This window comes from Poeciliopsis prolifica, unplaced genomic scaffold (assembly GCF_027474105.1).
Source record: "Poeciliopsis prolifica strain line A6 unplaced genomic scaffold, Auburn_PproV2 SCAFFOLD001, whole genome shotgun sequence".
Taxonomy (NCBI): Eukaryota; Metazoa; Chordata; class Actinopteri; order Cyprinodontiformes; family Poeciliidae; genus Poeciliopsis; species Poeciliopsis prolifica.
In genome coordinates, this window is record NW_026562376.1 from 2441062 (window position 1) to 2465170 (window position 24109).

The window sequence follows — 24109 nt, forward strand, 5'->3', positions numbered from 1 at the left end:
TGCTGTTAGCGCTGGTTAGCACATGCTGTATTTACCCATAATGCCCTGCGCTGTGGTTGACCTGCTGCCAGGTCTCTCTGGTGCGGTTCTTACATTTGCATTTGAACTCCACCAGAGTTCACTGTGTTTCACACTCACATCCGGACTGACAGCGGAAACAAACTGAAGTTGGATTAAATCGCACTACACAGAATTTCTCAAGTTGCAGTTTTAGCTTCAGCTGTAAACAAAACATTTCATGTTGATGTTAAAGTATTGATCCTTTGTTACAAATTATTGAGTATTCACTAAAGGAATGCTGTGTCATTGCATTTTAGGTAGTAAAATGTTTATTGAATTATTTTTTTACTAATGTATTTCCCATATTATTTCGAAAAATGATTAATTGGAAACTCTGCAAAATGTGTCATTTTTTTATCTGATTAATCATGAGAATTATCAATTATTAAAATAAGCAGTTAGCTGCAGCTCTAATTAATACAACATTACATACAATAAAAATGTGCGTCAACTAATAATTTACTTATTAAACTATTGAAACACAAACTTTAGCACCACGAGGAACTGAAACATTATGTGGTATTTGTGTGATAAAATAACAGAAAAAGTTCTGAAATATTTTAGCTTGATGTGAGTTTTTTCTTTTTTTGTGCTGCTGCTGTTATTTCCAGTTTCTACGACCTGCAGCGAGTCGCAGCCGATAAAAACACAATCAGAGCCGTTATTCAGAGCTTCAGAGGCAGAAACAGCTGGCTGTTCCTCTCATGAACGAGAAGAAATTTGCATTTGCAGCATGTTTACGGAGCTGCAGGTCAGATTATCTCTGAAGCTCCTGCATCTGGTACTCCTGGAAGAGCTTTATGGAAAAATTAAATATATATTCACAAACTGGAACCTGATCTTGTACGTTTTTATTTGCTTGGGTGACTGTTTATTTTTTAAATTAGTTTAGAGTTTATAAATAGGTTTAAAGGGTCACAGGGAGGTTCTATTAACCTCTGTAGTTTAAAAATGCAACCAAATTACAAAGAAAGGAGAATTTTTGGGAAATAAAACGATTTATGTTGTTTAAATGTGGCGTCTATTTACATTCTGCCCACTTTAGAAAATGATTTGTTGAGTCCATTTATGTTTCAGCTCCAGCTGTGGTTCTTTACAGCTTTGACTGATTTTTGTTGCAGATTCATCTGTGTAAAATAGCTCAAACTCAGACTGGACTTTGACTAGGCCGTTCTAATCTTTGATTTCAACTAATCTTCACCATCTGTTATATTTGTAGTTGCATGTTGAGGGTAGTTGTCCTGCTGGAAGGCAAACCTCCTCCCCAGTTCCAACAGGTTCTTCACCACAGATTTACCTTTTCAGAAATCAGTCATTTCTCATAAAAAGTGCATTTTGACATAATTATTTTATCTTCTCTTTTTTTCAGGGACCAGTATCTGCTAACATGACAAGTTATTCTTACTTTTTACTCTCTTCAGGCTCCGAAGTACAAACTGTCAGCAACTGGATCAAAAACCTTTTTCTCCACATTTTATCTGTTTCACACCAAACTGTCACAACATGGTGACAGTTTCAATAAATATGTACAAAATATGTTTATTTATCTAAGTTACGTACTGCAGCTTTCTCAAGGAATAATATTTGTTTTGAATTTATGATTTCATACAGAAAAATGCTATTTATTTGTTTAATTAAAATAGTTTATGGTTAGTTTATTGCTGAATTAGTAAAAAAAAAATCACATTTTTCTTTGTAATAGGGCAGTCGCATGTCTTCCATTGATTTTATAGCAAAATCAAGAAACTATGTTAGTTTCTGTTGTTATAAAAATCTATTTATATAGAATGCAACTTAAAACAAAATTTTACTTTATGATTGAATGACATCTCACGATGGCTCCTCTATCAATCCTTTAACAATGTTTTACCAGCGTTTCACTGAGAAGTAGCTCCTATAGTAAGGTTCCACCAGGAGTTTGCTAATTTCTATTAGCTAGTCTGAAGGAGCTGAGTAGGGGAGGAGCTGCATCTTGAAAGCAGGGCTAGGTCCACCCAGGCGTTTAGGGATTTCTCAAACATGCATGGGAACCCTCCAGAAAATTATAACATAACGCAAAGCGTAACAAAGTAAAATGTACACAATTCTGAGCCTTTAAAAATGATATTTTTGACTAAGTGTTTGAACACTTCGTCCTCTAAACCCAAACTCACGGCAGGTTGGGCCTCAAATCCACTGGTTTGTTCACGGAGCCTGATCGTAACCCTGACCCCAGTTAGCCCACGCAGCCTGCAGCCGTCTCATTTCCTGCATGTGCTGCATGCACAAATCCCTGCAGACGGTTTCCTGCCGTCATTAGTCAGCGGTCAGATGAGCATCCGGTAACGTGAGCGAGGAAAGGCCGACTCAGATCGGCAGATGGCCCTATCAGTGCTGGGTAAACCAGCGGCCAGCGAGGCTGTGTTTGGCTTAACGGCCTATAAGTAATTCATTGTGTTCACTGAGAAGGAGCATCTGTCGACCCCCACCGTCCCCTGGAGACGCACATGCACACACACGCAGTTATGCATAGATAAACATACTTACATGAGTGTTTAGTCACATGCACAGGGCGCAGGTAAACTCACACGCTGCGGCTTTCAACCTCATTTGCAGCGGCCGTGCAGGTGGCTGCAGAATAGGGACAAGTCTTTGTTCCATGTGACCCGCTGTGATCAGATAACCTCCACTGATCTCACTTAATACTTACTAAAACTCGTTTACCTGCTAACGTGGAGGCAGTTCTGGTTAGAAAAAATAATCTCTGCAGCTGCAGCTCAACGCCTGAAATTTCCTCTTCCATCGGTTTCTGGTGTCTGTTTTATTGAATAAACTGTTGTACGATCACACCTCGCTTTCATCAGCGCTGTAAACAATTTAACTCCTCAACCCAAGCGCTGTTATCATAATGACATGCAAACGCTACTCCTTTTGACACAAACATCAGCTTGGATTGTGTTTCTTTATTCACAAGCATGGCTGATAACAGCTGCAGGCATACTGAGTCATTATAAAGACGACAAGGATGATTTGCAAATTAAATCTGGTTTGCGGAGTTTTATTGTCGTTCAGATTCTTGTGAGTAAATAATTTGCATTTATAAAAGATTTTATGAAACCGGGAGAAGTAGGTGAAACCAGAAAGCTTCCTGAGGGTTTTGGGTCCTTTGGTTTCCTTAAAAAAGGAAAAAATACAGAACTTTTTCACTGCACTAATAAAAAAAAGCAAATCATGTGTCTTTATCCTATCATTAGCAATCAGCCTTCATTTGATTTGGGTGCTTTAGATTAGTGGTCTTATGCCTAAAGCACACTTCCGCTAATATGCTAATGAATTAAAAGCAGAGCTAATTTTTTGGGTTAGCGTGTTAGCATTTTTGCTAGCTTCAATTTAATTTTCTTGGCTGTTTCATGATCTTTCAGTTGAATAAAGTTTGACACATTTGCTGATTTGAAACATCCAACAACTTCAACACGAGAGAAGTTTCTGTCGCCTGTTCGTCAACCAGACCTCAGGAATAAAGCAAAAATTCAGCTTGGGAGAATTTTAAACAGCAGCTGCTCCCATATAACGCATGACGCGAGGGGGACAGATGAAGGCCGGGATATTATATACTGTAACATGTGCAACACGCTCGCTTTTCAAAGTTAACGATACAATATGTCAGAGTTACTTTTTACAAATACCAGTTCCAAATACTGCCAGCGGCTGATGGACGTGTTCTTAAAGCGCGGTTGCTTCCTTCGGCGAGCACTCTGCCAAGGGAATAATAACAGAAAAGTGGCCATCACTCTGCTTTTGAGCTCACACTGTCAAATGGCAGAAATTACAGGGTTGCTTTGGCTCTGGCTGCTGCGACTCGGCTGTAATGTGCAGAGCCGCTCAGTCCCCCACCAAGACCATTCGCCCCTCACTGAAATGGGAAAGTGAGAGGGTAGCAAGGCAAGTTCAGGTGACCTCTTTTAAAAAGCCCTTCCTTTAAGCATGGTCTCTTTTACTTTTGGGAAAAATGGCAAAATAATTGTCATGATTTTTTTTATTTATTTATTTTGTGCGCCTCACCTGAGTGGAGCGGAAAGTTTGACCCCGCAGAGAGAAGTGGACCCGAAGCGTGATCGCGGCCTAATGTCTGCTGTTCTTTCTGCACACAAACACAGAAAAACGCCTGTAAATGCCACAGCCTCTGTTTTTATTCCCATTATGTTAAAACGTGGAAATGCACAAAAGGGGTCAGCGGCGCACCGACATGCAGAGACAACGAGGACGAGCGTCCTTTTGATAAAAATATTTTGTTAATTGTGCAATTTCTAGCTCTTTTCATGAATATAGTTCACATTCTTTATTGAAACACTTCAAAAACACAATTTCATCAAGTATTTTTAGTCAGGTTTCTCGTGCAAATGTCTCACAAATATGCAAAAAAAAAGTTTTTATGAAAGATTGTATTTGACACAGAGGAATTCAATTAAAATATAAACTAATGATGTTTATTATTGGATGCTTAAAATAGAAATGGGACAAAACTAACTTTTTTGATAAGATATAGGAGCTTGTTTTCAGTCGATAATTACTTAGTGTTGATGTAAAGGTACCAGTTTATGAAAAAAAAGTGAAATAATCTGCCAATGGAACCAATACTTTTTCATCAATATGAAGAAAAGATTTACTTAAATTGCAATATCTAGTTGTCTAGTTACTTGTAAGTCAGTTTTGCTTCGTTCACATGAATATCTGAACAAAGACCAAAGATTCTTGGCAGTGTTTTGCAGAGTACAGTGCTGTGAAAAAGCATTGAAGATTTCTTCTGTTTTTAGCTTATTGCTACTTTTAGATATTTTGTATTATTGAATTAATTTTAAGTGTCACAAAAAAGCTATTTAATTGGAAAAAAATGCAGTTTTATTAATTTCATGACAGTGATCTAGGGCGGCGGTTTTCAAAGTATGAGGCGCGCCTCCTCTGGGGGGCGCCAGAGCACATTGGGGAGGCGCGGTGCGAGGTAAAAAATAAACCGAAGAAGAAGCTTGCTGTCTACTGGTGTGAGAGAAAAAAACTGGACAAATCTTTAGTAAACGTGCTCATCCCCTTCACTTCAATCTATCTCTGCGAATGTGGGTTTTCCGCACTCGCAATGATTAGAAACAAATCCCGGTCAAGGCTGCTGGTTGAAAATGATCTGCGGTTATACCGCTCCACAGTGCAACCCCGCATTAACCGGATCAAAAGCACATTGTTCCCACTAAAACGAAGGTGAGCTGAACAGTAATGTTGCCAATTTAGTTAAAATCATACATAAAATTAGTTACACATGATTCAGGACCGTGGCAGAAAAAGAAATGGTGCGCATAGCGTGCGTAAATGTTTTTTTTTTCTTTTGTATGCCTCCGCTCTTTCATACTGCACGCTCTTTCAGCTCGAGATAAATTGTTTGTTTAAATTGTTTAGATGAGCCACAAAAAGAGCTCCACAATTGTTTAGGTTTTTGATTTATTTTTTAATTTTAAGGAAATGTGCAACATTTACAGATGTGTTCCAAAAATCTGATCAAAATGTTTTTTGTTAAGATGTGAAAAAAACTGTTGTTATCTCAAACATTAAACTCAGAAGCTCAGATGTAACGTTTGTTTGAGAAAACGGTGAAAAATCAGTTTGGGGTTGTTCTTATCATTAGAAAAATGAAAAAAGGGCGTATTTACCATCCAAAGGCCCTGATAAAATAATTGAAATGGGAGAAAATGTTTTAAAATGTCATGTGTTAAATTTTTATTCAGATAATGTGTCATTTTAAAAGATGAGATGGTTCTAAGCTATTAGGTGTTTTGTAGTGGCATTTGTTTGTGTGTGGGTTGATTATTGAGGGCATGGGGGGGCAGGAGGCATTGTGCTCCTTGAAGGGGGGCTCACCCTTTCATACTTTGAAAACCCCTGATCTAGGGGCTTCTTCACACCAGTCCTGTTTAGTCCACTTTATTCAAACTCCAGTTCGTTTGTCTAGAGAGTCCAGTTTGTTTGAATGTGTCAGCAAACTTGGTTTCTGTTCATTTGTACTGAACTCTGTTTGAATGTAGATGACTGCTCCAAAACCAGGAAGAGGGCATTCTGGGTAAATACAACCAAAACCAAAGTGCTAGCCTCACGCTAACAGGAGAAATGGCTTGTAGTTTTCTACCAAAGGCAAAAGAGAAATCCTCCAACCGCTTAAATCACTACTCCTTTTTTGGTGACATTACACATTTTTTACACATTTTACAAAAAGCCTATTGAGGCTTTTTGTAATTTCCTTCAGTAGTTCTCGATGGAGACATTTACAACTTTCTGCAAAGAGAACGTTGTGAAGGAAACTACATCAACCAATCGCAAATCAGTTTGTCTTGCCGACTTCTGATCGCTTCACTTGGAGAAATGATCCCTGATTTCAAAACTTTGTCTTGTGATTCCAGTGTCTAGTGCAGACTTATCCTCCAGATCAATAATAAAACCCTGAAGCATTTAATTAAGTACAAACGGTCGCACAATTCAGAAGGAAGTTATCAGACATCCGGCGAATTGTTTATAATTTAGGTGCAAAGGTTTTATATCATTGTTTACTTCATGAGGCCACATTCTCACTGTGGAGAAAAAGTTTTGTGTATTCACGACTGCATGGTGTGGATTCTCTGTTCACCGTAAATATGAATACAAAAATTAAAAATACTAATATATAATATTAAAAACAACAAAAAGTAAGAGCAAATTGAATTTGAATTTGTTTCACTTCATCTAGGAGCAAACTCAGCTGCTTTCCTCGTTTTACCGAGAATATAATTAATATTGAAAATGTTAACATTTAGCAGGAGGCCTCCATTAAAACCAATCGCACAGACGAAGAAAAACATATATATTTTCACAGCTTCTTGCGACTGAAAAGTTATTTTCAGCTAAACTAAATAACAGACGGCTGGAGGAACGCGGGCAGTTAATTGAGAGAAAGAAGTTGAAATTAATGATGCTTTGCTGAAAATGCACAGATGTTTTCTTTTTTCTTTCATTTTTTAATAAATCAGCAGCAGAACTGGGAAGATGAAGTTCCTGTTCTCCAAAATGATTTCAAAATGTGTTGAATTTACTGCAAAATAGAGGAAATTTCAGGTGAATTTATTCCAAGGCAGCAGTTTTTCACTTGCAGTGCAGAAAAGCTGTTTTATTGTCATTAATGTGCTTTTTATATTACATGTACCTTTATAAACACCCCCACACAGTCAGCCAGGCTACAAAGAGCACATTATTAGACATTATACATCAGACTTTGACAGAAAGTCAACTTTGTCTTATTGGTTGATGTGTTTTATTCCTGGAATGTGTTTCAAGATGTTACAAGACAATAAAGGGACATTTCAAACTGTAATAATTTATATTTCATGTATTTTTCAAACTTGCTACTTTATATTAGATTGGAAAAGAGGCTACAAATCACATCGGATACAAGCCCTGAACAGCTTCCCTCAGTGAGTTTTGATGATTACCTCTAAATACTGTAAGATATAATTTTAAAAATTGATGTATAGTTATTATTATTGTGTCTATGCACTTTCAAAATAAAGTTCTAATTAAATCAGAAACTAATAAGCACGTTTTTAGAGTCAAGTAATAAGCATCATTAGTTTGTATTTTAATTTAATTCCTCTGTGTCAAATAAAATCGAACTTTCATTAAAACATTTTTTTTGTCCCTATTTGTTGAAACTGAACGATTTTGTACTTCCATCTGAGTCTCTACTGTTTCTACAATCAGTTGAAGTGGTTAAAAAAGTTCATGTTTTTTTTGTTTTGGTTGTTTTTTTGTGTCTGAAAACGAGCCGCTTCAAAAACCTGTCCCGTTGCCTAGCAACCCCATCTGAGCCCAGCCCGTTACCTAGCAACACCTAGCCTTTCTTTTTCATGTGGCGGTTGTTCGTATCTCTCATTAAATGTGCTCTCAGTCAGACTTCTGTGTGAATGGTTTCCGTTGATGTCACACATTATTACTGCTGAACATGCTATGGCCGTTACAATGGCTGCTGGATTTGGAGTCGGACCAGGATTGGTGAGGTTGGGATGTGATGCGTTCACTGACACGGACTGATTCCATAATTTCGTATTATTATCATTTTCAGCCATTGTTTACATCCAGATTTATCTTGTCTGGCTTCTTCTGCAGCAGAATGATGGCGGAAAAGTCGGATAAAATGCAACATGACCGTTCAGACTGCTTTGAAAACTAACAGATATGTATTCAAATTAGATAGCAAGATAAAAGTGCAACAAATCCAGTTTTTTTTTTGTTTTGTTTGTTTTTTGGGTGAAACGATCAGAATTGAGCTGTTTAGTTGTATGAATGTTGCAGTTTTATCTGCCTACAAGTTAATTAATAAATCTACAATAGATGCATCAGATCAGACCAAAAATAGATTTTTTTACTTTACATTTTCATCTCTGGTGAAGATGTAACCTAAAAGATATTGCAGGACAGTAGAACATTGTACAAATCGGAGACTACGCCCTTTCAACCAAAGTGGCTTGTGACTTTTGGGGGTTGCATTTATTTGAGCAAATTGCTATAATAAAAAATTCCAGTTGGCCTGCTCCAAACTTGTCCTCTAATTCTCTGACCTGCAGAGAAAGACAGGAAATAAAAGCGTACGTTAGAGGTTTCCAGGACCTGTTCTGGCTCTGGTCCGTGCACGGCTGAAACACAAAAAGCTGCATCTTCCCGTCCCCCCGGTGTCCCTCTTCCGCCGAGAGGCTGCCGGACCATAATGCATTTGTGATCACAGTAATTTCTCTGTAAAAAGCAGAAATCTTCCACTGTCACAAAAAGACATGAAAAGTTCAGGTGCATACGGATTGGAAAGTTACAGTCTAAAAACGTCCTATTGTGCTCTGAAATTACGCTGGATGGAAAAGTTAAAAGCTTTTGTTAAATGCCAAACAGAACTGTCTGCGATGAAAAGATGGGGGAAGAGAGGAAGTGGTAAAACAATGCGTCTCGATTTGCTTCCCAAGCTTAGAATAACCTTTTCTAAGTGCCTTTTTTCTATATAGGAGCTTCACACTATATTCTTAATGCAAATGCTCTTTTATAACAAAAACTTTTTTTATAATGATGATAATCACTGCAATTCAGGAGCTTGTTCCACGTTCAGCTCCATTATTCACTTTTCCAACGCACTCTGGCCTTTCTCCTTTAAACTTTTAAAACATGGCCTTCCTGCATTTCTTCCCTCTGAGCTGCTAAAAGGAACTTCAAAGTTTTCCAGCGTCTCCATTTTGCAGGAAAGGTGCTTGGACCTGAGAGCGCGCAGTCAAGAGCGAAATGTGTTTCACCTGCGAAAGAGGTGTGAACAAGGGCAGGAAGAATGGACAGCATGCATTTTGGGTTGTGAAAAGCCCTCAAGGAGGAAAATAATACATAAAAACAGCGCCTGTGTCTTTTCAAAAAAAGTGTTCAGAAACACTAGGTGTAACTCTGTTCTTCACAGGCTGATGCTAAAAGCTAAGCCGAGCGTCCGGCATGCCGAGCGGCGAATTAGAGGGACAATAACCCCAGAACAACCGCAGGACAGTGCATGGTTCTTACCCTGTGCAACACACACACTTATACACACACACGTGCATGCAGACCACCTGCGCTGCTAACGCATGTGGACGACTGAATGCAAGCATGGAGACTCGCTCGTCCACGTGTTGAGGCGAAGGTTTAATCAGCTGCAAATGAAAAGGGAAATGCCATTAGATATTTAAAGTGGATAATTTCACATTCTTCTCTTCATTCATTTCTTCATTTTTCTTTTCAAGCTCGCCTTTTGTGCTCGATTCATGTGCTTTTATGGAAAATTACGACATTTAATCGAGACTCTTCGGTCAGAAATAATTGTGCTAAGCACCATTAACGCCTGTCCAAGACCAACGAACTCCTTTCTCTTTTTGTCTCCTTTCTTTATTGCGGAGATGTTCCCTGCCTGTGAGAACATGCTCCACAGAAAGAGGATAATCGTAATTTAATTATCTGCCATTATGGGGAGCAAAACGCAGGTCGCCTCTGGGTCGCATATGCTGCATGCTGTTATAAACAAATCAGTTAAATAAATTACGCTAAACAAACCTGCCTGTCATATAAACTCCAGGTACTGCAGCCAAAGGTCTGTTTTTTATTTCTGATTTTTTTCTTTTTTCCTCCGTTTTTCTTTTTCTGCCAATTTTGCTCAAAGCAATTATAATCATATTGAAAGTTTTCTGGGGCACTTGTGCTCCTCACCTGCTAACCTCCATGCCCCCCCACCTGATCAGTAAATTGGCATCTCAGTGAGATCAGCAGGTGTAAATTTGCCCTACATTTTCTTTCTCTTTTTTTGGCCACAATGAGGATTTTTCCTGAAAATTTAATCTCATTTATGTTCAGTGCGCTGTGATCCCCAGAGATTCATAATTCACGAGTTGCTCTTCTTTTTACATTAAATATATGCAAAATATTGGAAATTTCAACACAAAATTCAGTTTGGATTAATTTATATGGAAAGTGAAACATCAAATGAAGTTGGAAACGTGGAACATTTTAATATCAGAACACATAACAGTCAGATGCTTAACGCAGGTTTTCCTGCCAACCAAACCAAAACAAAATTTCAACATTTGTTACATTTTCAGCAGCTGCGGTTCTCTTTCTCACTGCACTGACTCAAAGAAACCAAACCCTTTGAGCAAACTGTTCCTGTCCCTGCCTGTGGGGGCGCTGCACCAACATCTACTGAAGGAAACAACATGACAACCTCTGAAGAAGGCACTAAGCGCATCCTCTTGTTTCACAAATTGAACATAAAAATGGAGTGGCTTTGGATTTTAGCGTTCATGAGCCGTTTGTCCTGCTAGCACTAGCTACACATGTTTGTTTATTTACCCAGAATGCTGTGCTCCTTAGTTCACTTCCTGCTTTTGGAGCGTCTCCAGTCCGCTTGCCGTTCACATATGCATTCAAACTGAATTGGAGTTCATTCACACCTCCCGAAAAACAAACTGGACTTTCTATCTAGACAATATTTAGCTCCTAACTAAATATTTAGCTTGGAGGTTTACAAACTAAATCTTGCTAAGTGAGATTCAGCTTAGTTTTAAGTATTTAACTTGAAACTAAATATTTAATTTGTAATATTTATTTACAAACTAAATATTTTTTTAATATTTAGACAGTTATTTAGCTTAGAAAGTGAAATGATTTTCACTGTCACAACAATCATTTTTTCACAGTACTGGTGTTCTAGCTCCATTAGCATCTCCAATAGCATTAGGTCCGTTAGCTGCTTGCGGAGCTGTGTCTGGTTCAGCAAAATGTGCTGTTTAGAGTCCAGTCGGATCAGTGATGTCAGAACCGTACAAATGTTCTGCAGAAATGTCCAGGCTACAGATCAGGTTCTTCGGCTCGTCCACTACGCTCTCCTTTCTTTCATGTGGGAAATTATCCAAATTTGCCTCAATTTTTATTTTTATAACAGTGACACTGTGACATTATCTAAATTACACCAGTCAAACGCAATATGATAAACAACTACTCTAAACTTGGCCTTCCTGGGTTTAAACTGTAGATTCCAGAACAGAATGGACCATTATATGTCATCAACCCATTGGTGAAAAAATGGGTGAAAAATATAGCAAATGATCTACATTTTTGAAGTAATCTTGAGTTTTGGCATACCACAAATAGCTATTTTTAGGTTATAGGAAAATTGCAACATGTTTAGCCCAATGTGTTCAACTAATCCAGAATTTTTTTTAACAAAAAATGGTTGCAGATATATATATATATATATATATATATTATATATATATATATAATATATATATATATATATATATATATATATATATATATTTTATATATATATATATATATATTTATATATATATATATATATATAGCTGACTGGATAGCTCAATACATAAGGCATCAGTATATCACCCGAGAGGGCAGGGTTCGAATCCAGTCTGGGTCCTTAGGCAAGACCCTTCAAGCTACTGCCTACCTCATACCATGAGAGATACTAAGTTGCATAACATGCCGGCTCAGACGTCGCCCGGCCAAACAAGGTCTGCGTCAGGTGTTGGGGAACCAGAGCACCTTGATGACAAATGGGCTACTGGAACAAGACGGAAATGGGCGAGAGATGGAAATGTGGATCTGTTGGAATGCTACTACTCAAGTAACCCTAGTGAGAGAGGTTACATGCAAAGACTGGGGAAGGAATGGTTACTTCGACATCCCCAGTCAACACTAAGCGCTAAACAACTAGTAGCTCAGTGTTCCAACATCCGCAAACGGCAACTGCTATCACAACTTGAGATTGACGAGATACAACACAAATGCTACGGCAAAAGGGAGGAACCCGGATGTCAGGACTGTGGGGACTTAACTACAAGTCCCCACCCAGTGAGGGGATACACGGCCCCAATGAGCGAAACAGAGCTGAACGAGACAGCTGCTGACCTGAGAGAGAGAATCATGACCCGAATGACAACCAGGCCTCCCCGGCGCCAATTACAACGGCTGAGTGAAGTACCATCAGAAAGTCTCATTGAGAATGTGAATGCAGCATTGAGAACGATCCCTACCAACACCATAACAGAAACCAATGAGCTGATCTACAACTCAGCATCAGTGATCCTTGAGATACTTGGCTATAAGAGCAACCATGAGACTCAATACCCACCATGGAAAAGACGGTTAGAGGCTAAAATCAAGGTAACAAGGAGGGAAGTGAGCCAACTGTCAGAGCTCCACAAGGGTACAATGAAAAGACCAGTACCCAGAAAGTACAGCCAGATGCCCATACCTGAAGCACTCGAGACTGCCAAACAGAGGCTCCAAGCCTTGGCCAGCCGCCTAAAGAGATACACAAGGGAGAATGAATCCAGAAGGATTAACCGGCTCTTCTCCACTCAACCAGCTAAGGTATACTCTCAATGGCAGGGTAATAACAACAGAGCAGACCCACCAAGGCTGGAGACTGAACAATACTGGAAAGGCATATGGGAAAGGGAGGTGTCCCACAACAGCAATGCACAGTGGCTGATCTCTCTACGAGAGGACCACAGCAACCTCCCTGAGCAAGCCCCGGTAACCATCACTGTGACAGATGTTCAAGAAAGAGTCTCAGGTATGAAAAACTGGACAGCACCAGGGCCTGACATGATCCATGCCTACTGGCTAAAGAAACTCACTGCTCTCCATGAGCGACTGGCAGCCCAAATGAACCAGCTGCTACAAAGTGGGACTCACCCTGAATGGTTAACTGAAGGGCGGACAATCCTAATCCAGAAGGATCCATCAAAGGGTCCAGTCCCACCCAACTACCGACCAATAACCTGCCTCTCCACAACCTGGAAGCTCATGTCAGGCATCATAGCGGCCAAGATAAGCAAACACATGGATAAACACATGAGCACGGCACAGAAGGGTATCGGTGTAAATACCAGAGGAGCCAAACACCAACTCCTCGTAGACCGCACAGTTGCCCGAGACTGCAAAACCCGACACACCAACCTGTGCATGGCTTGGATCGATTACAAGAAAGCCTATGACTCAATGCCGCATACTTGGATCATTGAATGCCTAGAGATGTAACATCAACAGGATTCTGAGAGCCTTCATTGCAAACTCGATGAGGCTGTGGAAAACCACCCTTGAAGCCAACTGCAAACCACTTGCACAAGTGTCCATCAAATGTGGCATATACCAAGGAGATGCTCTGTCCCCGCTACTGTTCTGCATAGGCCTGAACCCCCTCAGCCAAATTATCAACAAGACTGGCTATGGATACCGACTCAAAAATGGGGCCAACATCAGTCACCTCCTCTACATGGATGACATCAAGCTGTATGCCAAGAGTGAGCGAGACATCGACTCACTGATCCACACCACCAGGATCTACAGCACTGACATTGGAATGTCATTCGGACTAGAGAAATGTGGTCGGCTGATCACAAAGAGGGGGAAGGTGATCCACACAGAAGGAGTCTCACTCCCACAAGGAACAATAGCAGACATAGAGGACAGTTACAAGTACCTAGGTATACCACAAGCAAATGGCAACCTCGATGAGGCCACAAGGAAAGGAGCCACAGCTAAATACCTCCAACGAATAAGGCAAGTCCTGAGAAGCCAGCTCAATGGCAAGAACAAAATCCGTGCGATAAACAGCTATGCCCTGCCAGTAATCAGATACCCTGCTGGAATAATCAGCTGGCCAAAGGAGGAGATGAAAGCCACAGATATTAAGACTAGAAAGCTACTAACCATGCATGGAGGGTTCCATCCCAAATCCAGCACCCTGAGACTGTACACGAGCCGCAAGGACGGAGGCAGAGGACTAGTGAGTGTGAGAACCACTGTCCAGGACGAAACAACTAAGATCCATAAATACATCAGGGACAAAGCCTCAACAGACAATGTGCTCAGTGAATGTCTCAGACAACAGGGAACGGAGGTTGAGGTGCCAGAGATACCATCATGGGAGGACAAGCCCCTACATGGGATGTACCACCAGCAAATAACCCAAGTGGCTGATATCAGTAAATCCTACCAATGGCTGGAAAAAGCTGGACTCAAGGACAGCACAGAGGCCCTCATCCTGGCCGCCCAGGAACAGGCCCTAAACACCAGAGCAATAGAGGCCCAGATCTACCACACCAGACAAGACCCAAGGTGTAGGTTGTGCAAGGAGGCCCCTGAGACAGTCCAGCACATCACAGCAGGGTGCAAGATACTGGCAGGGAAAGCGTACATGGAGCGACATAACCAAGTGGCAGGCATAGTGTACAGAAACATCTGTGCAGAATATGGACTGGAAACCCCAAGATCAAAGTGGGAAACACCCCCAAAGGTGGTGGAGAACGCCAGAGCTAAGATCCTGTGGGACTTCCAGATCCAGACAGACAAAATGGTAATGGCGAACCAACCAGACATTGTCGTAGTGGATAAACATCAGAGGAAAGCCGTTGTGGTTGATGTAGCAATACCAAGTGATTGCAACATCAGGAAAAAGGAGCACGAGAAACTGGAGAAATACCAGGGCCTCAGGGAAGAACTGGAGAGGGCCTGGAAGGTGAAGACCACAGTGGTGCCTGTGGTCATCGGGGCCCTCGGGGCAGTAACCCCCAAACTGGAGCAGTGGCTACAACAGATCCCAGGAACAACATCAGACATCTCAGTCCAGAAATGTGCAGTCCTTGGCACAGCCAAGATACTGCGCAGAACCCTCAAGCTCCCAGGCCTCTGGTAGAGGACCCGAGCTCAGAGGATAAGAACCACCCGTGGTGGGTGAGAAGGGAATTTTTTTTTTTTTTTATATATATATATATATAGTTTTCTCTTTACCCTTCTCTTTATACTTAAATTCCGTACGCTAGGAGTGCTTGGAAATCAAGCTCTTTCTTTGTGCCCACAATAAACTTGTGTTTGAATTCACTTTCGATGAGAAACTGTAATACCACTTTCTGTCTGCAGTCTAGGTAGTGGCGCTGTGACCCGCAGTCTTCTTCTTCGTTTCCTGTCCGCTTCCTTAACAACAAACAGAGTAGAAGCTCCAGATTCTCTCGGACTGTTTGGAGAAATATGGTTCATTAGCGTTACATTTGCACTTAGTCTTGAATTTTATGAGATAAATGACTCTTGATGTCCCAGTTTAAGCGGAGTGAGATGCCGAAGGTCTTGAAATTGACTCGTTAACGGTAAGCTTTTGTCAAAGTTAAGCCTCGTTTTCTGCTAAAATTCATGAACTTGGAGGAACAGACAGCAAGCCATTTCACTCAGGTAGATATTAGATTGTAAATTAATTGGTATTGTCAAATTAGAGAAGTATTGTGTTTATGCTGAAAGTTAATATTTAGCTTTAATGACAAATGAATTTCAAAGAGGAGCTGCAGCCCTTCACATTTAGCCAGCTTTGTTTCTTTTAGCTCATGATGTTCCTGTTTCCTTCTTTACATCTTTTAGCCTGAAAGGCCTTTAATAAAGTAGTTTTTATTGAACCATTTGGTCTAAAACATGTACTTACATTTTGAGTTTCATTAATGTAACCAGACGTTCTGCTGTTGATGGAAGAGTATTTGTTTTATTCATTGCTGTTAGCTTCACTCCGTGTCTCTGGGTGTTTTGATTGTTTTATTTTATATTTCTGTTGTTTGTTTTTTTAGTTGTGTTTCATATATTTGAAGATAACATAAAAAAATCTTTGCCTTCTGACATTAAATCAAACAAGGATTTGGTTCTATTTTCTAATACCAAAATAATGACAGAATACTTTTATTGTTTTTTTCTAACTTAATTTAGATTTTCTAAGTATTTAGTCGAAACTCCTTTGAAAGTTTGACTCACCGTAGTTTACTGACATTTTAGCGACAAGATGCACTGATTAATATCTGTACCAGTCCCAATATTGAAAGAAATTCTTGATCGGGTAAAAGTGACATGTTCCCCATCCATAAGGGCAGATCTACTCAGTCTAATTCTATACTTTGGACTCTGAGCAACATCATGTTTTATTATTTATTTTACATTATACTTAGAATCCCTAATTGCACTTTTGTCAACCATTTGAAAGAAGGTTTGTTGCAGTTTATGTTTCACCGAGGTATTCAATCTATTGTTTTTTTGTTAGTTTCTTTATTATTTATTTTACATTAGCTGTTATTTTCCTAATTGTCCAGACTGAATAAATTAAAGTTGTCTTACATTTTTAACCAAGCTTGTGATGCTATTGGTGTATTTAAGCATGCTGTAAAAGTGCAACATTATCAAATAAATTTGTGATTCGGTGCAGTTATGTCTGGGTTTAAAAAAAAAGAAACATTTTCACAACTGTTTTTCTGTATCGGATCGGTATTGGCTATGGCTAAACATCAGATCCTGGTATAGGACGTGAAAAAAATGGAAAAAAAAAATCATACTTAATGTTGTCTCATTACTTACAGAACTGATGTAACTGGGTCAGATTTGTTGGCCTCCTTCATAGCAGCATCACCGTTTCTTATTGTTCTTCTTCTGTCCTTCCACAGCAGACGGGACAATGCTAACTCATTTTTCTTACCTCATCACCCGTCTAACGTAGCGACGTTTGAAACGGTCCGGTGATTGCTGCCATGGAAGAGGACGTCCTGACCCTGAAGCCCAGGCGGATCCAGAACCAGAACGTTGTCTACCGCCTGGAGAAGCGAAGGGTCTGTTCCGGTCGACCCGGGGCCCACTGGTACCGGGTCCGCTGCTTTCACCAGAACCTGTTCCCGAACTTCACTGTGGTGAACGTGGAGAAGCCACCCTGCTTCCTGAGGAAGTTCTCGCCAGATGGTCGTTACTTCATCGCCTTCTCCTCGGACCAGACGTCGCTGGAAGTAAGAAGAGAATCCTGAATCGTTTCAACCATTTTAGCTTCATTTTGTTGTGACATTTTGTCCAGTTCAGTTCATTTTAATTAGTTTATAGAGGGCATTTGTTAGCTTTTGTTAGTTAAGTATTGCATTGTGTTTATGCATGTACCAGTTGCATAATAAATAGGCCTGTCATTATAACAAATTTTGCTGGATGACAAATTGTCCCAGGAATTATTTTTGATAAACTATAATATGGTCATTCTGAGACCATTTCACGTATAAAAGACGTTTAATGGATTCAAGGATTTTATTTGTCGTTGTTCTCCTGCAACATAAACTTGTTGGCACTCAGAAAAGACAAAACAGCTATGAATAAAATCAAGTTTATAAAATAAAATGTTACAATTGTTGAGTATACAGTTATAAATATAATAGATTTATATATTTAAATTGATTAATTATATCTTGCTGAAAGTTTTAGCTCTGAGCTGAATTTAGTCGCTTTTCTCTTTCAGATTTATGAATACCAAGGCTGCCAGGCAGCTCAGGACCTGCTGAGAGGCCAGGAAGGAGAAACTCTGTCCACCGCCAACGACCAGTGCTCCCTCAACATCCGCAGCCGCCTCTTCCAGCGCTTCTTCTCGCTGCTCCACGTCACCAACGTGGCTTCAAATGGAGAGCACCTGAACCGTGAGTGCAGCCTCTTCACCGACGACTGCAGATACGTCATCGTGGGCTCCGCCGTTTACGTCCCCGATGATCCGCCGCCGTACTTTTTTGAGGTAACAAGCTTCAGTTTCAGCAAAAAGCAGCCGAGTTCAGAGGTTTTATTTATAGCTGACATTCCACCAGGTGTATCGCAACAACGAGTCAGTGACTCCCAACCCGCGGTCTCCGCTGGAGGATTACTCCCTGCACATCATTGACCTTCACACCGGCAGGCTGTGTGACACCAGGTCCTTCAAGTGTGATAAGATCATCCTGTCTCACAACCAGGGCCTCTACCTCTACAGGAACATCCTGGCCGTGCTGTCGGTCCAACAGCAGACCATCCACGTCTTTCAGGTGAGCAGGTCGTCCCCTACGGGGTTAAATCCTTCACTTGGGGATTGGCAACATTGTTCAGATGATTTAGGCAGCAGGGCAACTAAACTGGGCTGATTATTCTGGTTTGTTTAGGTGGAAATGTGTCATTTAGAAAAGGCAATGTGAACTGAAACAAACAAAAATAAAATTTGAAGAGTGCATTTAAATTCCTAGATGATCTGCAAAATATTTCAGATATTTTAGAACATGGTGCAGCTTATCTGGACCAATTTCTCTGATTTATGTAGCTCAGAAATGGGTTGTTTAAAAAAAAACAAAAAAGATCTGAAAAGTGCGGCATCCATTTAAATTCCTAGATGATTTGCAACGTTTTTCAGATCATTCAGGCATCAGTGCAGCTTGTCTGGACTTTGTCTTCTAATGTCATCTCAGTATTAAACTTATTTGTGTTTAATCTTCTCTGAGTATTAATCTCGATATTCTCTGGAAGCCTGAGGTTCTTTAGAGAGTTCTTTGGAGTTTGCATCATGTTCACACCTGCTGGCCACCATTAAAGAGTAAAACAGCAGCAAAGCTACAACAAAACTGCTGAAACAGAAAAGATATTGAAAACTGACCCAGTTAAAGTCCAGACCTCAACTAACTGAAATGGTGTTGCATTATTAAAAATCTTTTCTTTTTTTTTACACAAAACATTTAATGGTTTTGTAGATATTTAAACACGTTCACCTGCTGCCTCTGCCTCTTCTTCTGTCCTCAGGTGACGCCTGACGGGACGTTTCTGGACGTGAGGACAATCGGGCGCTTCTGTTATGAGGACGACCTGCTGACGCTGTCAGCGGTTTACGCAGAAGCTCAGGCAGAGAGCCAGACTGGCTTCCCTCGTCTCTACACAGACAAAACCATCAACTCCCTAAAGCACAGGCTGCTGGTGTACTTGTGGCGGCGAGCTGAGCAGGACGGCAGCGCCACCGCCAAGAGGAGGTGACAACGCCGAGTCACAAAGCTCCCATTCTTAGTTGATTTTTTTTAGTTGAATGTGTCTGAGGCTCGTTAGGTTCTGACCCGAGTCGTTCCGTCAGGTTTTTCCAGTTCTTCGATCAGCTCAGGCGGCTCCGGATGTGGAAGATGCAGCTGCTGGACGAGCATCACCTCTTCATCAAATACACCAGCGAAGACGTGGTGACGCTCAGAGTCACCGACCCGTCGCAGGTATGCATTCCTCCCCCGCCGCTCTTTGTCCCGGTTTCCTCGGATGAGGAGAATGTCCCCCTGTCAGGTTTCCAAGGAAACGATCGTCCAACGGATTCTGCTCAGTCCTCAGCTTCACTCGTCACAGGAACAGAAGGATTTAATGAATCCACAGTTCACTTCAATGGAGTCTGAGCAAATAAAGATGCTTTATTATTTTCCAAACACACACAGTGACTTCAAAACTAGTTATACTAAAGTGTCCTAGTCCAATTCACTAAACGTTTGTTTTGGATGGATGGATGGATGGATGGATGGATGGATGGATGGATGGATGGATGGATGGATGGATGGATGGATGGATGGATGGAGGGACAGAGGGAGGGAGGGAGGGAGGGAGGGAGGGAGGGAGGGATGGATGGATGGATGGATGGATGGATGGATGGATGGATGGATGGATGGATGGATGGATGGATGGATGGATGGATGGATGGATGGATGGATGGATGGATGGATGGATGGATTTCTCTAACAGAAAGTCTTTCTTTTTATGTTTTTCTCTGAGCCGTTTGTGCCGTGTTAACCTTTGACCCCTGGTCTCCCTGCCAGCCATCGTTCTTCGTGGTGTACAACATGGTGTCCACGGAGGTTCTGGCCGTGTTCGAGAACACGTCGGACCAGCTGCTGGAGCTGTTTGAGAACTTCTGTGACCTGTTCAGGAACGCCACGCTGCACAGCCAGGCCGTCCAGTTCCCCTGCTCCGCCTCCTCCAACAACTACGCCCGCCAGGTCCAGAGAAGGTACTGCTCCGCCGCGGCCCGAACGGACGGGATGTCTCACCGACAGACTTTAAGACGAGGTAGCGATGCCCCAGGGAGTCAAGAGCAGAAGGAGATCCAGGCCGTTATCCTGGTCAGCCAACCGGAGGTCTGATTGAATTTCAGCCATTCTGAACCCTTGATGGGAGGAAAAGCTTCGTTTAGGCTTAAAGGATTTTATTATTATTAAAGTCACATTTTACACATCGAATTTACAGACTACTGTCTCTTTAAGAAACCAAAAACACCCACCCGGGTTTTTTTTCAATAAGTTGATGTCTTTTGATGGATGCAAAACGAGCCGTTTCAAAAGCTTCGAGAATGTCACGTCACAAATCAGCAGGAAATGCTTGGTTACCGAGCAACCACAGCAAAGCCCGGCCCATCGCCTAGCAACACAAATGGAGCTCCAGTACATTTGGTTAGTTGGTTTGGTCGCCATACAATGGCAGCTGGAAATGACAAGAGTTTTGTTGTTGACTTACCATCCAGAAACCACTTGCTGCATTATTGTTGGTTGTGCAGGAGGCTCCACTTCTGCTTTTCAAAGATGTACAGTTGTATTGTTCTGCATCTGTTTGCAGTGATTGTTGTGTGTTAGTGTAAACGTTGGGTTGGGGGGGAGTGGCCAGCAGCTGCTCATTTGGATTTAAAGAGACAGAGTTCCTAAAACAGCTGAAAAGTGGCAGAACTGATGAGACTAAAATCTAGAAATGATTTTTAATGACTGTATTTTTTGTATAGATCATAGACCTGCCCTAATCTGTTCAAGGAACCATAATGGATCGCCTTTAAAGTGAAAAAAGAAGAAAGTGGAACTGAAGTATTTTTCCCTGTTCTTCCTCCCCAGATTCAAAGACACCATAGTGAACGCTAAATATGGCGGCCACACAGAGGCGGTGCGGCGGCTGCTTGGTCAGCTGCCCATCAGCGCCCAGTCGTACAGCAGCAGCCCTTACCTCGACCTGTCGCTCTTCAGCTACGACGACAAGTGGGTGTCGGTGATGGAGAGGCCCAAGACCTGCGGAGACCACCCCATCAGGTAGCCACTCCAATCAGGGCGCGCACACCTCCGGATGGCGCAGCCCTGCAGTCAGGCTAATGGGGTTTACATAGAGTTGACTTCAACTGAAACAGCTTCTGGGGTTTTATATGGCATTTAAAATCATCACAGAGGTTTGCTTTCACCTTTTGCTTCTTATCGTTTCCTCAGCTGAAAGTGCAAAGATGCAGCTCTGCACTCCGTCCTTCTGCTGTTTGTTTCCACGTCTTTCATTCATCAACCGACTATTGTTTATTAATAGACAAGTTTTAAAAAATTATATAAATAATAGACTTAAATGCATTCTTTGATAGAAGTAAATGTACAAAAATTATAATTAAACAATTTATATGTATGGCAAACTAATGAAACAATGGATTCAAAAAATTAAGTAAACAGATTTAAATAGAAACATAGAAAACAATTAAAAGTGTATCAGATTAAAAAGTAAAAAAAAACTTGAAATACTGTTCATGTTTAAAATATTTTAAAAATAATAAATTTTTAAAAACTCAAATACTTTGTTTATATATGTGAAAAAATCTATTGAATAAGAAAATGATAACAAATTTGATGATATTTAAATACAGTTTCTTTTTTTTTCATTTAAGGAAAATAACTACTGGTATAAAGAAATGGTTGGATGCAGCAGTTTAACGGCGCCGCTCTGCCTCTGCAGGTTTTACGCCCGCGACGCCGGCCTGCTGAAGTTTAAGATCCAGGCGGGCCTTCTGGGTCGACCCGTTAACCACGCCGTGCGACGCCTGGTCGCCTTCACCTTCCATCCCTTCGAACCATTCGCCATCTCCGTTCAGCGCACGAATGCGGAGTATGTGGTCAACTTCCACATGAGACACGTCTCCGCGTGACGCAGGAGAATCGTCCTCCGCTCCTCACTCAGGGATCCTGGACATTTTTATTTGCAAACATCCAGACTCGAGTTTTCACTGGATTTTAAAGTCTAGATATAAAAACTCAGAGATGTTCTCACAGCTGGATTTCAATATAAAACCAAAAAAGAAAAGCAGGCAGATGGAGGAGTGATTAATACAACTTTTACAGTTGGAAAAGAAATATTGATTTTTTTTTTTTCCTCCAGACTTTAAAATACTGCCAAACTTTCCCAGATTCCTTAGGATCCCTCTTTCCTTCTCTGCTTCCTCTTTTTCTTTCTTATGTCTTGGTTCTTTTAGTTTTTTTTGTTTTACTTTTTAATGTTTAACTCTACATATCCTACAGCCAATAAAAGTCATGTGATTTTTAAGTTTTATCACCAAGGAGGTTTGACTTTTTCTTCTGTCTAAAGAATCCTAAGAAATGTTCACTTGAATTGGAAAACTAGAAGATAAATCTGTTTATTTTCTTTGGTAAAAATAAGTATTTAAAACCAAATATTTGGATCTACCTAAATATTTAGTTCGAAGCTAATGTTTAGCATGCTAACTAAAAATTTATTTGGAGGTTGGCAATTTGTTGGCATAATATTTTTCTAGCAAATTAAATGTTTAGTTTGTAAACTAAGTATCTCGCTTGCTAGCTAAATACTAAACCTAAATGTTTAGCTCACTAACTATTTAGCAATAAAATATTTGGTGTGTTAATAAAAATGTAAGCTTCAAACTAAATATTTAGCTTGATTAATAAGTATTTAGTTTGAGTCTGTACTGTTTATGAACAGATTTATAACATGGTGAAAATGATTTTTTTCACTTGTGACTACATAACTAAAATTATTGCTGATAATTTTCATTCAAGTTTATTTGTTTAGCACATTTCAACCAGTAACAGATGTTACCTTTTGTCAAGTACAATAGAGAAATACAACAAACAATGAAGCCTTGTGTACAAACTTACTTGCTGAACTTTATGGAAAAAATATTTAGAATCTTCCAATAAGATTAAGATAATTTAATCAAGTTTATTTGCTCAGAATATTTCAGCAACGAAGCAGTTCGAAGTGCTTTTTGAAAACAAAAATACCATAAACACATCAAATTGTCAATAACTGCAAAAACCAATAACAGAAAATCATTGTTACACTTCAAATGTCGGTCAATGAATGTTTCATTTATTATGTTGCAGTTCTGACCAGATCTAGGATCGCAGCGTTTCTGCTGTTTTCCAGTTTTCTGGAAGTTTGTTCCAGATTTGTAGTGCATAGAAGCTGAAGCTGCTTCTCCATGTTTGGTTCTGGTTCTGTGGATGCAGAGCAGAACCAGAAAACCTGAGAGGTTCTGGAAGGTTGACCCATCAACAGCAGATCTTTAATGTATTTTGTTGATTTATAAACTAACAGAAATACTTTCAAATGTGTATCTTTCCAAACCGCTCCTACACACACGGAGAGCTAAAAACCGATTTCAGGTGTCGCCGGCTGCGACCCTGATGCTGATCCCTGCCGTCTGCTCTGGAGCGTATGGGATCATAACACTTCTGTTCTTTACTACATCCATCTGTTCTCCACCTGCTTAGCTCAAATGTATCATTAATCACACGCTGGCACGGACAGAAATCTGCAAATATGCAAATGGTTGCAGCAGCAGCAGAGACCCTGGAGCTGCGCAGACATGTATAACAAACACACGAGGGCCCGAGAGGTG

At 40.6% G+C, this 24109-nt stretch overlaps 1 protein-coding gene across 3 annotated transcripts; it reads left to right on the forward strand.

Moving 5' to 3' along the window:
- The first annotated feature begins 15602 nt into the window (after window positions 1–15602).
- det1 (DET1 partner of COP1 E3 ubiquitin ligase) lies at window positions 15603–22786 on the forward strand. 3 transcript variants are annotated; one of them, XM_055041600.1, is made up of 9 exons: window positions 15603–15773; window positions 17100–17432; window positions 17927–18193; window positions 18264–18476; window positions 19219–19442; window positions 19541–19670; window positions 20259–20449; window positions 21318–21509; window positions 22189–22786. In XM_055041600.1, the coding sequence occupies exons 2-9, from the start codon at window positions 17184–17186 to the stop codon at window positions 22376–22378; spliced, it is 1656 nt and encodes a 551-aa protein (XP_054897575.1). In that variant the 5' UTR covers window positions 15603–15773; window positions 17100–17183; the 3' UTR covers window positions 22379–22786. The 3 variants fall into 3 exon arrangements, with proteins under 3 accessions (XP_054897575.1, XP_054897581.1, XP_054897589.1); XM_055041606.1 differs by having other exon boundaries at window positions 17103–17432; XM_055041614.1 differs by having other exon boundaries at window positions 17153–17432.
- Window positions 22787–24109: the final 1323 nt, after the last annotated feature.

Coding starts and splice junctions, on each gene's coding strand:
- det1 (XM_055041600.1), top strand. CDS start 17,184: ATGGAAGAGGACGTCCTGACCCTGAAGCCCAGGCGGATCCAGAACCAG. Junction 18,194..18,263: donor CGCCGCCGTACTTTTTTGAG/GTAACAAGCTTC, acceptor ACATTCCACCAG/GTGTATCGCAACAACGAGTC. Junction 19,671..20,258: donor GAGTCACCGACCCGTCGCAG/GTATGCATTCCT, acceptor TCTCCCTGCCAG/CCATCGTTCTTCGTGGTGTA.